The sequence below is a fragment of the Microcebus murinus genome, chromosome 16, assembly GCF_040939455.1.
Source record: "Microcebus murinus isolate Inina chromosome 16, M.murinus_Inina_mat1.0, whole genome shotgun sequence".
Classification (NCBI taxonomy): Eukaryota; Metazoa; Chordata; class Mammalia; order Primates; family Cheirogaleidae; genus Microcebus; species Microcebus murinus.
Genome location: NC_134119.1, coordinates 69,433,712 through 69,447,446, shown reverse-complemented (window position 1 = coordinate 69,447,446; position 13,735 = coordinate 69,433,712). Strand labels below are relative to the sequence as shown.

General features: G+C 55.7%; 1 protein-coding gene across 3 annotated transcripts; it reads right to left on the bottom strand.

Moving 5' to 3' along the window:
• Positions 1–4,552: 4,552 nt before the first annotated feature.
• Positions 4,553–10,544, bottom strand: SIGLEC10 (sialic acid binding Ig like lectin 10). Of its 3 annotated transcripts, XM_012785542.3 has the most exons (11): positions 10,429–10,544; positions 9,972–10,352; positions 9,601–9,885; positions 9,283–9,330; positions 8,886–9,149; positions 8,601–8,648; positions 8,220–8,477; positions 7,865–8,149; positions 7,522–7,615; positions 7,314–7,425; positions 4,553–4,904 (listed from the first exon to the last, which is right to left on the bottom strand). In XM_012785542.3, the coding sequence occupies exons 1-11, from the start codon at positions 10,469–10,471 to the stop codon at positions 4,638–4,640; spliced, it is 2,085 nt and encodes a 694-aa protein (XP_012640996.2). In that variant the 5' UTR covers positions 10,472–10,544; the 3' UTR covers positions 4,553–4,637. The 3 variants fall into 3 exon arrangements, with proteins under 3 accessions (XP_012640996.2, XP_012640997.2, XP_075849388.1); XM_012785543.3 differs by lacking the exon at positions 7,865–8,149; XM_075993273.1 differs by lacking the exon at positions 4,553–4,904 and having other exon boundaries at positions 7,336–7,425; positions 7,522–7,611.
• Positions 10,545–13,735: the final 3,191 nt, after the last annotated feature.

Genomic DNA, 13,735 nt, shown 5'->3' with positions numbered 1-13,735 from the left:
GCCACAGCTGTGGCCAGTTAGGTCAGGAGTAACTTGTCCCATTAGTGAGTGGTTCCTTCACTAGGCCCCAATACTCAGAGAAACTTGGCCTTAAAGTAGAAATGGAGAAATGGTTTCAGAGCCAACTGGTCTACTTCTCGTAGGCATCAGGGCCCCGCTTAAACCGCACATGCCAGGGAGGGGAGGCTGTGGGGTTTAAACTGAGTTTGAGGTTAAGATTTAAGACCAGGCTGAGGTTTTTTTTTTGTTGTTGTTTTTGAGACAGAGTCTTGCTTTGTTGCTCAGGCTAGAGTGAGTGCCATGGCGTCTGCCTAGCTCACAGCAACCTCAGACTCCCGGGCTCAAGCAATCCTCCTGCCTCAGCCTCCTGAGTAGCTGGGACTACAGGCATGTAGTCCCAGGCTGGGACTACCCATGGCTGGCTAATTTTTTTCTATATATATTAGTTGGCCAATTAATTTCTTTCTATTTATAGTAGAGACGGGATCTTGCTCTTGCTCAGGCTGGTTTGGAACTCCTGACTTCGAGCAATCTGCCCTCCTCGGCCTCCCAGAGTGCTAGGATACAGGCGTGAGCCACCGCGCCCAGCCGAGAAAAAGTTTTCATAGGGCTCAACTGAATGAGTGATCAGAAAACTAGAACTGTTTTATATTCATACTTGTTGGAGTTAATAGTCCTTGATTAACTGGCTAAAGAGAGTATCTTGCAATACAGAAGATCCAAGCTGGGTCTTCTGACTCTAAGCCTGGTGGATTTTTTTTTTTTCACTTACAACATTGCCTTTCCCCTGAGAGTACTGGAAAACAACACCCTCTGCCTCCTCTAAGACACGAGTCATATTGCAGAAGTCAAGACCTTCACAAATATTTCGAAGTTACTGCCCCCTGGTCAAACCCGATGCAGTAGCAATGCAGTCTTGTAACTTCCCTGGTCAAACAGCTGGTGAAGGATTGCTCTCATGGCAGGATTTGGCCAGGGGACAAGGAAAGCAGAATCCCCCAATCTTTGTATAGCTTCTAGAGAGTTCCATTTTTCTCAAGGCTGCTGCAGCGTCTGCCCCATCTGAGCTTAGTGAAAGGGGACTTCGTAATCTGCAGTGCTCATCTGTGGTAGGGTCCGTCTGAGTTTGAATCCCAACTCTGCTGTTTAGCTGTGTGACCTTAGGCAACACCTTGTCCCTCTCTAAGCCCCATCTATAAAATGAGGTGGCTGTACTGGGTGAGCCTGCACCATGAGTCTGTAATTCTCTCTATGTATAATACTGGCTTCTGGTGGCCAACTTCAGTCCTTGCAGCTAATTCAGCTTTTTATTTGTTTCAGTGAAATGTCTTCGTCTTTGTGCTCTTTTATTCAGTCATTACCATGTCCCTTCAGATAGGGGCATTGCCCTCATGTTAATACATGGGGCAGCCGAGGCTCAGAGGGGGAAGTGAGTTGTCTGCAGTGTTTCTGGCAGTAAGCGGTAGAATCTGGACACAGTGCAAATCCTTTTCCATTTCCATGTGTGTACCCACCACATTTTTTTATTAGACCCCCTCTGTCCACCAGAAGGCTAATACTGTGTCAAGATTAACAGCTTGCGATCTGGAGTTAGACTGTCTGGGGATTGAGTCTTACTAGTAATTTGGCTTCAAGCATGCCCGTAGGCACTTTCTGTGCCTCAGTTTGCTTACCTGTAAGATAGAGATAATATACGTCGTATAAAGGAACTTTTGGAAAATTCCATCTCAAAGCTTTTGTGGTTGTTGTCGTTGTGAGTTGCTGTGTAGTGATCTTCACCGGAGACCCAGAGTGATTTGTCATAAGCTGTCATTGGGAGAGCGTGGAACCACAAAGCTTGGGCCATTTCATTCACAGGTGGGGGTTTTTTAATGAGTTGTGACTAACAAAACGAATAAAATGATGAGTTCTTCAGTTTTCACATCTGACTGTTTTTTCATAAGAATTTTTACATGTTACCTTCTTTGTAATATTTATATTAGAGAAAAGTCAGAACCTGCCTCTTGGTGCCTCCAGGGAGAAGAAAAGCTGTGACTGGACACAGGACTGTCCAATCACTGTCACAGTCATTTGACATGTAGGACCGGCTCGCAGGTCACCTCACAGAGGGGAGGCCGTGGCCGGGCTGTGTCCAAGGAGCTGGCCGGTGTTAATCCCTTTTCCTTCTCCCTCTCTAAGACCACGAATGGGGGGGGGTCTTTACTCTTTGGAAGGATAAACACAGTTAGATAAAGAACTCTCGCCAGTAATGGCTTAGAAACCAGTGCAAGACATAGATGATTATCATCTCATACTATGTTAGGTAGACAAATTAAGGGGTTTTGTTAAACTCTTCTGGACTAATGTCTGTCTCTTAAAGTTCTAAACCTGTTCTTGCTGCCTTATGAAAGGAACTAGCTAATTTAAAGGCTGGGCAAGGTGGAGGGAACTTCTCTAGTCTTTGGTTTAAAAAAATCCTCTTAAGACTTTGTGAATATTAACTGGGCTACTATGAGAATCAACAGTAGTGCCTGGGATGTAGTCAGTGCTCAATATATGTCAGCCACTGTTATAAAAACATTCACAGATAACTAGCTCTGGGATTTGAGAGGGTCTGGCTAAAGTGGGTGTTACGTGTGAACATACTGTACTATTATTCTCTTGCTCAGGACACAAGACAAAAGTCGTTTACAGAAGTCCAGCCAAGCATGTCTGTATAAGCTTGGAAAACATGAACTAGTCCACTACCAGCTTTTCCTCTCAGTGAAAGTCATCACCTTTTGAAATTATGCCTTTCTTTCTTTTCTTTCTTTTCTTTTTTTTTTTTGAGACAGAGTCTCACTCTGTTGCCCAGGCTAGAGTGAGTGCCCTGGCGGCAGCCTAGCTCACAGCAACCTCAATCTCCTGGGCTCAAGCGATCCTCCTGCCTCAGCCTGCCGAGTAGCTGGGACTACAGGCATGCGCCACCACACCTGGCTAATTTTTTCTATATATATTTTTAGTTGGTCAATTAATTTCTTTCTATTTTTAGTAGAGACGGGGTCTCGCTCTTGCTCAGGCTGGTTTTGAACTCCTGATCTTGAGCAATCCGCCCGCCTCGGCTCCCAGAGTGCTAGGATTACGGGCGTGAGCCACCGCGCCCGGCAGAAATTATGCCTTTCTTTCTAAATCTTTTGCCTGCTCTTTGGCAGAGTTCAACAAAAGCCCCATAACCCAGGTCAGAGACGGTGCATTTGGTGCCTCAGTCTCTCCACAGAGCCAAGCGAGTGCCAGGGTCTGGCCTGGGGCTCTCGGAGCTGCTTCCGTCTCAGGAGCGCCCCTGCAGGAGACACCGTGCAACAGCAGGAGAGCTGGCTTTGGCGCGGGACAGCCGCGGATGGGGCTCCCGCTTCTGCAGGTTTCTCTCCTGTGTGGCTTTAGGCAAGATAATTCACCTCTCTGAGTCTTCGCAGTGGAGATCCCGTCTGTCTTACACAGCTTTTCTCGAAGGGGATAACTACGAATACGCACTAGGTGACCAAAAGGGCAGTTCCCTTCCTCCCCTTCCGTTCTCACTGTCACTCCGCCCACCTTTGTGCCCTTCGTCACCTGAGCCCCCGTGCCCCTTCTGCTCCGCCCATTTGCTTTCAGTTTTCCCAGTCTTCTCATTGTGTGATGTGTTACTTTAAAAAAATTACGAAGGTCAGCTCCTTTCCTGTGCTTTCGACTGTTGTACGCGTGGTGACCATCCCCAAGGGGACCTTCCTGGAGCCGGTTAGGGCTGTGAGCTCTGGGGAGGGAGGAGGTCAGGCGAGAAAAGGGACACGCTGTGCCCTGAGGAGTAGGCTCCTCTCCCACTCCGCTCACCAGCCGGGGACAGTGTGGCTCTAGCGCGTTGTACGTTGGCTGTCGCCTCCCTCCCCTCACAGCATCGCTGTTCCCGAGATTGCTGGGTCTGAGAGAGCATCAGCACGCGCCCCACGGGACTCCTGACCTTTAAATCGTTACCCTGGGAACCTCCGTGCGGTGACAGACCTAGTCATTTTGGCCATGGCTACTCTTGAACTCTTTCTGGGCTTCTGCGAAAACGAGTGAGTTAATGTAGGTTAAGATCCAGCAGACTTTTCCGGTAAGGGATGAGATAGTACGGAAATTCGGGCTCTGCAGGCCAACGGTCTGAAAGCAGCTGCAAACGATCTGTCGAAGGGGCGTGGCTGGGCGCCCAACTTCATGCACGCTAAAGTTTGGATTTTATCTCATTCCCACATTTCATGAAACAGGCTTCCTTTGATTTTTCCCCCCAACTATGTAAAATGTATAAGACACTCTTGGCTCGCAGGTGATGTGTGCATGGTGGGGAGCCTCCTAGGTGACACTGTCTAGCCCCCTCTAAGGGCCCTCCCGCTTTGAGACTCAGACTGAGCAAGCCCCTGGGCCGGTGCGCGGCATGTGAGGCCGATCTGTGCCTGGCCTCTCAGAACGCCGCGTGCAGACAGGCCTTGGGACAGACTTGTCAAGCTGTTCGGAGTGCCCGGGTCTGGGGTGGTATGACCCAACCTTGGAGGACTTGAAAAAAGAGAGACAGAGAAAGAGAGACTTTGTACTCGGTTCTCCTCAACTGCTTTATTGCTCTACTTCTCTCCCTAGCCGAGGTCCTGGTCCTAAAGCTCAAGAGAGCCTCAGTGGAACTTGATTTCTGCGTAATCCTCCTGGGTATCTTTGGGCCTCTGGGCCTCAGGCCTGGGTCGCATGCCCAGGAAGTTGAGGCCAGCGTAGTGGAGCTCCTCTTGGTGGTTCTCGTATTCTGGGTCTTGAGTGGGCACTCTGGGTCCTGGGCAGCCGAGGGAGACAAGGTGTAGCTCCTTCTGGTTCTTGGATTCCGGGGAGGGAGCGCCTGGAGGAGGGGTCCGGGCAGGGCTGGTTGGTGAGGCCTTCCGATTCCGAGCCTGCGGGAATAAGCACCAACTTTCACTCGTTTATTCAACAAGTATTTGAGAACCTACCATGTGCCAGGCACGATTTAGGAACCGGGGCTACAACATGGAGTCAAACAAAGTCCCTGCCCTTGCTGAGCTTGCATTCCATCTAGGAAGCAGGAACAAACAATAAACAAGCAAAAATGTAATAACTAGTAGGTGATAAATGCCATCAGGAAAATTAAGCAGGGTCAGAAGTCAGTGGAAGGGAAGGTGGGATGTCTGTGTAAATAGGGCATCAGGACACTATCTGAGAGGATGACATTGAAGCAGAGAGAATGAGTTAAATGAGGCCAGGAGGCAGGCGTGTCTGGGAAAATTATCCCTGGGGGAGGAAGCAGCAAATTCCAGCACCCTCGGCTGAGATGGGGCTTGTGTGTCAAGGAAGGGCAAGTCTGGGGAGACAGGCAGAGACGAGACTGGGGGCAGTCCAGCACTGGAGACCCTGGTGAGGGCTTTGGGTTTATTCTAAGTGTGCTGGAAGTCATTCGAGATTTCAGCAGGAAAGTGAGATATTTTATGCTTTTTTTTAAAAAAATTATATTTTGGAATGACTATAAATTCACGGGAAGTTGCAAAAATAGTACAGAGAGGCCCTACGTACCTTCCCCCAGTTTTCCTCAGTGGTCACATCTTGTGTAACTATAGGACAATGGCCAAACCAGGAAGTCGACACTGGTGTGTGTGTAGAGTTTTATGCAATTTTATCACGTCAATAGTGTTATGGGCTGAATTGGGTCCCCCCAAATTCGTATGTTGAAGTCCTAATCCCTAGGACCTAAGAAAGTGACTGTATCTGGAGATCGAGCCCTTAAAGAGGTCATTAAAGTACAAGGAGGTCCTGTGGGTGGGCCCCAGTCCCATGTGAGTGGTGACGGACACACACAGAGGGACAGCCATGTGGAGCTACAGGGAGGAGAAGACGCATCTACACGGCAAGGAAAGAGGCCTCAGAAGGAGCCAGCCCTGCCAACACCTTGATCTGGGCCTTCCCGCCTCCAGAGCGTGAGGCTGTGGTTGAAATCCGCCAGGCTGGGGGACTTCGTGACGGCGGCCCTGGGACACGAGTACAGGCAGATTCTCCCACCCACCACAGTCCAGACAGAGAACTGCCCATCGCTGCAAAGATCTCCCTCATGTCGTCCTGCTGGAGTCCCACCCATCTCCCTAATTCCTGGTAACCACTAATCTGTTCCCCATCTCTAATTGTGTAATCCAGAGAGTGTAGTATAAATGGAACCGTGCACTAAGTGATGGACTTTTCCACTTTTTTTTTGTCCCTAAGATCCATCCAGCTTTGTTGCATATATCGATTGTTCGTCCCTCTTGGGTGCTGAGCAGTAATCCATGGGTTTTAAAAGGGGAGCACAGCACAGCAGCGGAGTGGACTGGAGGGAGCGAGAATGGAAATGGGGAGAGTGCGCTGAGCATGATGGGAGCCTGGGGGCGGGATGCTGGTGCAGAGGGGAGGGGAGAGTGCGGAGAGGTGGGGTAGGTGTGTTCTGAAGGGGACTTGCAGATGGATGGGTCATGGGAGGACAGAGAAGAGCAGAGGGAAAGAAGGTTCTAGGGCCGTAGCCTTGGCTGGGCAAATGCGTTACTTGCTAGGATGGAGGTGACGGGAAGGTAGTCGGTGGAGTTAGTGTTGAGCTGGTTTTGGATACGTTTGAGGTGCTTATTAGACACCCCGGGGAGATCACATTTGGATATGAGTATGAAGTACGGGAAGGAAGCCAGGAGACGTAAATGTTGGAGTTGTCGGCATAGCAGGCTATCTCCTAATATCTAGCATTTACTGAACACCTACTAGCGGGCAGGCACTATTCTGAATGCTTTGCAGGTACCATATATTTAATGCCTGGAATACTAGGAGGTGAGTGCTGCTGTGATCCTCATGTTACAGTTAAAGAAACTGAGGCATGGAGAAGTTAAATGACTTGTTCAAGAACACACAGTGACAAAAGCAGGATTCAAACCCAGGCAGGCTGACTTCAGACCCTCTGTGCTTAACTGCTAGGGAATACTGCCTCTCAGTGATACTAATAATTATTAAACATTTAATTATAATTAGCATTGTCAATGGTGATGGCAATAATGGAACAGCGGCTGCGTATTGAGTAAACGCATGTGTTCTAGCCCTCAAACCAACTCTCAAGGGAAACAGGAAGAAATGGAGCCTCCCAGGGGCTGAGCGACTTGGCTGACGTCTCACAGCTAGTAAGTGGCAGCCGGGTTTGAACCCAATAGTGTACTTGGCGCTTGTTCTGCCTTGATGTTCCCGAGGCCAGGGTGGGGCAGGACAGGGAAGAGGTGTGGGCAGAAGTCAGAAGAGGGGACACTAGCTGCAGAGAAGAGAGGCAGCGTGGCCTGGCCACTCACCAGGAGACCGGCCCTAGGGACCACGTTGATGTAATCCAGGATCGTGCTGCCCCGGGAGAGCCGGGGCCTTGGAGTCTCCGCCTGAGTCTGTTTCTTCCACAGAATCTTCACGCTGAGGAGATGGATCCCACGTTGGCGGGCACATTGCACCTCCCCTTTCTCCAGGCCCAGACCCCACACCCCACACCCCTCACTCCTCGTAACTTACATGATCAGAGTGAGGCAGAGGAAAAGGACCATCGTGATGCCGATTCCCAGAAACACTCCATTAGAGAGTGCTGTTGAGCAGGGGCGCTTCCTGCCTGCAAGAGGGAGCGTCAGGTGAGCACTGTCCTCCCACTGGGCGTGCAGGCTTCCCGAGCCCACCGCAGACACTGCCCGCAACCCCTCTTCTTCTTCTAGGACACCCCGCCACGCCCGGGGCCCAGGGCAGGACTGCCATTGTATTCTCATGACATCCAGAAACCACAGGTCCCCACCAGCTCCTGCTCCAACTGCAGGACCCCAGGCCCTGGCCCACAACAGAACCTCAGTGGCCAGGTGGCCCTGACCTGGCAGCAGCAGGACGGTGCCGCTCCGCGTCCCGTGGACATTCCGGGCCTCGCAGCTGAGCCTGAGGCCGGAGCTGAGCCCCCCTGGGAGGCTCAGGGAGCTGTTGGCCCAGGGCCCGGCTGCACTGGGGGTGTCCCTGAAGGAGCCCTGGCTGCCTGTCCCCTCCTGCAGCCCCTCCCCCAGCCGCCAGCGCAGGGAGGGGGCGGGCTGGGCGCGGGAGCAGCAGCTGCAGCGCAGCCCCTCGGCCTCCCAGGAGCAGGAGGGGCCCAGCAGCTGCGGGGGGTCTGTGGGGACAGAGGACAGCGCTCAGCAGGGTCCCCACCCCGGGACCCAGGCGCCCCCTCCTCCACTTACAGTGCACAGAGAGGCTCAGCGAGACGTTCAGGGAGCCCAGGGCGTGCTGGGCGTGGCAGGTGAATTCTCCTTCGTGCTCTGTTTGGACCCGGGGCAGCTCCAGGACCCCAGGCTCTGAGGGCTGGGACGGGCTCAGGGTCCGGCTCCCCTGAGCCCAGCTGAGCCTGGCTGGGGGGTTGCTCAGGGCGACACACACCAGGCGCAGGCTTTGGCCCTCCAGGACTGGGAGGGACGTGTCATTCCCCAGGGTTTGCAGGACTAGGGAAGGGAAGAGGCAGAATCGATGCCCTGCTGAGGGCACAGGGACCCTCCTGTGTGGGGACAGACACCGGGCCCCCCATTTGGCTGAGAGGCCCTGGTCCCTCTGTCCCCCTTTCCTACCTGTTCTGTTTGCTTGGGAAACCAGCACCGTCAGGTTCTCTGGAGGATCTGCACGGACACAGGGTGGCGCTCTAGACGGGCCAGGGCTTCCCTCTGGGCAAAGGGAAGGTCCCTGGAGACCGAGGTGGGGGGTGATGTGGGGTGGGAGGGGCGGAGTCACCCTCTGAGGCTCGGATGCCAACTGCCCAAGGGTAAGAAGGCCGAGTCCCATAGGCCTGGGTTCTGACCCACCCTGCACCCGCCCCCTCTCCCCCCAGGTCCCCAGGCCCTGCTGGTCACACTCACACTGCACGGAGAGCTCCAGGCTGCGGTTCTGCCAGCCAAGCCTGTTCTCCGCTCGGCAGGTGTAGCGCCCTGAGTCCCCAGCCCGCACCCGGGGCAGCTCCAGCCCCAGGGTTCTGGGGCCCCAGGGGTGGGACCAAGACAGGACTCTGTCCCCCAGGGTCCAGCTCAGCGTGGCCGGGGGCCAGCTGTCAGCAGCGCAGAGGAGCCGCAGGAACTGGCCTTTCTGGGCTTGCACGAGTGGGACGGTGCCCTGGGGCTGCAGGGCTGGACACAGAGACAGAGAGAGAGACACACACACACAGAGATGAGGGCTGCAGGGAGCAGCACGCCCCCTCACCCCAAAGCCTTTTTACCCCAAGAGGACCGGCCCTGCACCAGCCAGGAGGGACCCCAGTACCTGGCCCGTTGTCCCAGGAAATGCTGACAGCCAGGGCTCTGGGGGCGTCTGCAACAAGGTTGTGAGGAGGCTTCAGGGAGGGCTGCTTGTTCCCCAAAGTGCTAACTCCTCCCTCGGCAAAGAAAGTGTGATGTTCCCAGGGAAGAGAAGTGACAAGGCGGCACCAAGCTCACGTGTGTGCACAGAGAGCAGACGCCATTCCCACCCGTGCCCCAGGGCTGAGGCCACACCAGGACCCCGCTCGCTGCCCTGCGGGGCTCCTCCGCGTCCCCATCCGCCCAGCCTGTCCCCACACCGCACAGTCCTCGCCACACTCACAGGCCACGCTGAGCCGGACGGTCCTCTGTGTGCTCTTGCCACTTCCAGGGAAGGTCACTCCGCAGGTGAGGCTGGTGTCGTGGTCCTGGGGTCTCGGCGTGAGGCTCAGCACGGAGAAGTGGGAGGTGGCGGGCCCGGTTCCTCCGGAGGAGAGGGCAGCCCCCGTCCAGGAGAAAGAAGGGGCTGGACAATCCTCGGAGGCCCAGTTAAACACACAGATGGCTGTCACCGGCCGCCTGGGCTCCAGGGTCTCCGGGATGTAGACATCTGGCTCCTGAGTCAAGGCTGGGGCAGAGAGGGCTCCTAGTGCCCTGAGAGCCCCCACTCAGCCCCTCGCCTGTCCCCTGGGGGGCTCCCACCCCGTGCCATACCTGGCACTGCCAGAGAGAACGCGTTCCTGAAATTGTAATTTACATAGCTTCCTCTCTCCACCCGAAAGTAGTATACTCCCGCGTCCTCCCTCCTGGCATCTCTGATCACCAGGGAGCAGCTATGGTTCTGGGGGTTCCCGAGGAGCTGGAAGCGGCCCTGTGTCCTTGTTTCCACCTCTCGGTTCGGGTTGTTTGTGGCCACTGGAGCACCCGTCTTCGAGTCGGTCCGTTCTCTGAACCAGTAGCCATAAGCCGGGGTGGACTCCAGCCAGCCAATCGCAGGGTAGGCAACGCGGCAGGGCACGGAGACACACAGGCCCTCCTGCACGGTCGCGGAACCCTGCACGTCCAGCTGGAACTCCTGGTGCTGAGCCTGGGACCCTGTGGGGAGGCAGAGGCTCGACCTGTAACCCCAGCCCTAGCTCTGACCTGGTCCCTCTGGCCCTGGCCCACTCACCGGCCAGCAGCAGGGACAGCAGGGACAGCAGCGGCAGCGGCATCTTGGCATCGGGAGGCACGAGGCCTGCCCTGAGCCAGGCCGTTCCCTGGCCTGTCGTGACTGCAGAAGGGGAAGCTGAGGGCGGAAGCTGAGCCGGGGAATGATGCATGAAATGAGCTTCTGGTTCAGAGGCCGCGGGACTCTCCCTCCCTCCCCAGGCCCCAGCCCACCTGAGCCCTGTCCCCTGTGTCTCTCCTGGGGGGCTGCCTGGCCGTTGCTCTTGCCAAGCTGGTCCTTCACTTCCGGAGCCCCTGCGGGGGCGGGGAGGCCCGTGTTTGGGAGGCCCGTGTTTGGCCTCCGCGGCTGTGGAAGGGCGAGGGGAGGTGGGGGCTCCCCCCGGGGCCCTGGGTCGCCGAGAAAGCAGAAGTGAAAGTCCCCAGTGAGCTCTTCTTATGGGGGCACCGGCGGTGGTGGAGGTGGGTGCCGGGGAGGGAGGATTTCTGGAGGGGGCTGGCTAGCCTTGCCACATAAAACGCAGGACACCTGGTGAAAGTTGACTTGCAGATAAACAATGAATAATCTGTTTTTTCTTCATATAAATAAGTCCCAAATGTTGCATGGGACATACTTATACTAAAAGCTTTTTTTTTTTTTCTACCTGGACAATATAACAAGACTCTGCCTCTACAAAAAATGAAAAACTTAGCCGGGCATGGTGGGGCACCTGCGGTCCCAGCTTCTCGGGAGGCTGAGGCACGAGGATCGCTTGAGCCCAGGAGTTGGAGGCTGCAGTGAGCTGCGACTGGACCACGGCACTCCAGCCTGGGCAACAGAGCGAGACCCTGTCTCAAACAAAGAAAAAGTTTTCTTGTTCTTCTGAAAATCAAATTTAGCCATGCGTCTGCATTTTGCCTTTTGGCCAATCTGGAGAGCGAGGCTGGTGCCAGCCCACCCTTCTCGCTCCCTGGTGAGCACACAGACCCCCGCCCCCAGAGCCACCCCCCCACCCCGCCGGGCCTGTGCACTTCCAGTCTCTCTTCCTCCTCGGCCACACAGCTGGGCAACACTTACCTGTAACATCTGCTGTGATTTGAGCGCCTGTGCCCAAAGGTGACACTGATGGCCGGAGTTTTAGGCCATGTAAAAGGCAAGGGGATGTGGGGTGATTGGAATAAACTCTCCAAATTGTGGTGCTCTGTCCCAACCTCTTCTGAAATGACTCTCTGCTTTGGTCATGGAGAGACAGGGACTCCTCACTCCGAGTCCCTGCACTCAGGGACCAGGTGCTAGCTGCAGGCGGAGGACGCAGGGCTGCGGCCCACTGGGCACCTGACCGCCGGGGCAGCAGGTTGGCAAACGAAGATCCTTAGACACAGAAAGGCACTGAGTGGCTCATAAGTGCCCTGGATACTGGACAGGACCCAGGAGGGAGTGGCCCGTTCCTCCTGGTGGAGGGAGTCAGGAGAGTCTTCCTGGAGGAGGTGACCTTCAGGTCTCCCAGCCCCCACCCAGTCCTTTTTCTCTCATCCACTGTACTAATTGCTCGAGCTGCCACGACAACATGCCGGACATTGAGTGGCTGACACAACAAAACTGATTTCCTCCCGGTTCCGAGACTGGAAGTTCAGCATCAAGGTGCCCCTCCCCTCGGCTGGTGGATGTCTCCTCCCTGTGTCTCCACATGGCCTTCCTCTGTGCGGTCTGTGTTCTGGCCTCTCATGAGAACAGGGCCGCGCTGGGCTAGCGCTCACCCTAGTGACCTGTTAACTGATTCTACCCTCCACATCCCAGCTCCACATCTTTGGATTCAACCATCTGGGGCTCAAAAATATTTAAAAGCAGAAACCAGTGATCAACAGGGTAACAATAAAAAGTGACACAAATTTAAGAAACACAGGAGAGCAACTTGTTGCATAGCAGTTACGTATTAGGCATTGTAGGAAATCCGGGACTTACAGAGGGGGATGTCAGAGGTCACAGGCAGATACGACGCCATTTGACATCAGAGACTCGAGCATCGTGAATGTTAGTATCCAAGGGGGCTTGGAACCAGCCCCCCCAGCACCAAGGGAGGGCGGTATCTCTTTAAAGGCAGCGTCTGCCGAGGGCCCCATCTGAGGTCCTGGAGGCCGGGCCTTCCACACAGCGTGGTGGGCGCGTTTCAGGCCATAAAGCCACCTTGCCCTCTGCGCGGATCGCTGCGTCCTGCGGCCCACGCTGGGCCTTCTCTGAGGAAGGCCAGCTCCTTCCCGCAGAGGAGCCGGTGTCCAGAGGCGCCACGGGAGAGAGGCGAGGGCGGATGCGTGGCTGGTGGGGGAGCCTGGGCCCACCGAGGCCCCAGAGCCCGAGCCCGCCCCACCCCGGCCTGGCGCCCTTTCCCACCCCACGGGGCTGGCTGGGCGGGACCCTCGCCGGGTCGGCCGCTCCTCCTGCGGGTCTGCAGGCCACTGCCCGGGCCGCCCACGGCCGAGGCCCTTTGCCTCCGCGGGGCTGGCAGACGCCAAGCCGGGACTCCTGGCGACCTGCAGACCGCGCCGAGCGGAGCCCAGGTGCGCGGCCGCCTCGTTCCTGTGCCGCCAGCCTGGGCCAGAGCTGGGCTGCACGGGAAGGGGAGGGTGAGCGGGTCAGGGACCCTCGGTGACCCCGCTGCGGACCCACCCTTCCCCCTCCTGGAGGCCCCTGCCAAGAGGGCCCTGGGGGGGGGGTTCTGAGGCCGGCGGCCCCTCCCCCCTCCCGCAACCTCGAGGTCCTGTCCCCTCTTCCCAGGGACATTCCTTGGGAAACCGTCCTCCTCCATTTCCTCTTCATCCTAGTCCAGCCTGGCTCTGTCCCCACCGCGTCACGCAAACGGTTCTCGTTTAGGGTCTCTGGCCACCCCAGAGCGCTACCGCCACGCAGAAGCTCTATTCTCAGCTCACGTCTCCCTGGCTTGGGCCCAGCCACCCCTCCTTTCTGAGACACTGCACAGTTTGCTTCCAGGTCACCTGGAGCTGCCACCGTGCACCAGTGCAGGGCACATCCACCGTCACCCCTGGGAGACACCTGCCTGCGTCCTGCTACCTGCCACATATAAGGGCCCCCATGCTGCCCTGGTCTCCCTCCCACCTTTCTGGACGCTCCTTATTTAAGGCTCCTCCTCTGTCCCTGACTTCGAGATGTTGGAACCCATCAGAATCCCTCTCCCAACACCTCCGATTTCATCCATGGTTTTGAAAACACAAGCTCCCAAGGTCAATTCTTTGATTTCCTAATTGTCATTAATATACTTGTGTCAGATGCGGACACTGGAGGAGGCTGGGGGGAGGGTTATGGGACCTCCCTGCAC

Bases quoted from the DNA above. Each gene is read 5' to 3' on its own strand.
- SIGLEC10 (XM_012785542.3), bottom strand. From the start codon at position 10,471: ATGCCGCTGCCGCTGCTGTCCCTGCTGTCCCTGCTGCTGGCCG. The intron at 8,150-8,219 runs GTAAGTGGAGGA...CTGTCCCCACAG, and splicing joins GCTGAGCCTCTCTGTGCACT to ACCCCCCGCAGCTGCTGGGC. The intron at 4,905-7,313 runs GTGAGTGGCCAG...TTATTCCCGCAG, and splicing joins TCCCTAGGGCCGGTCTCCTG to GCTCGGAATCGGAAGGCCTC.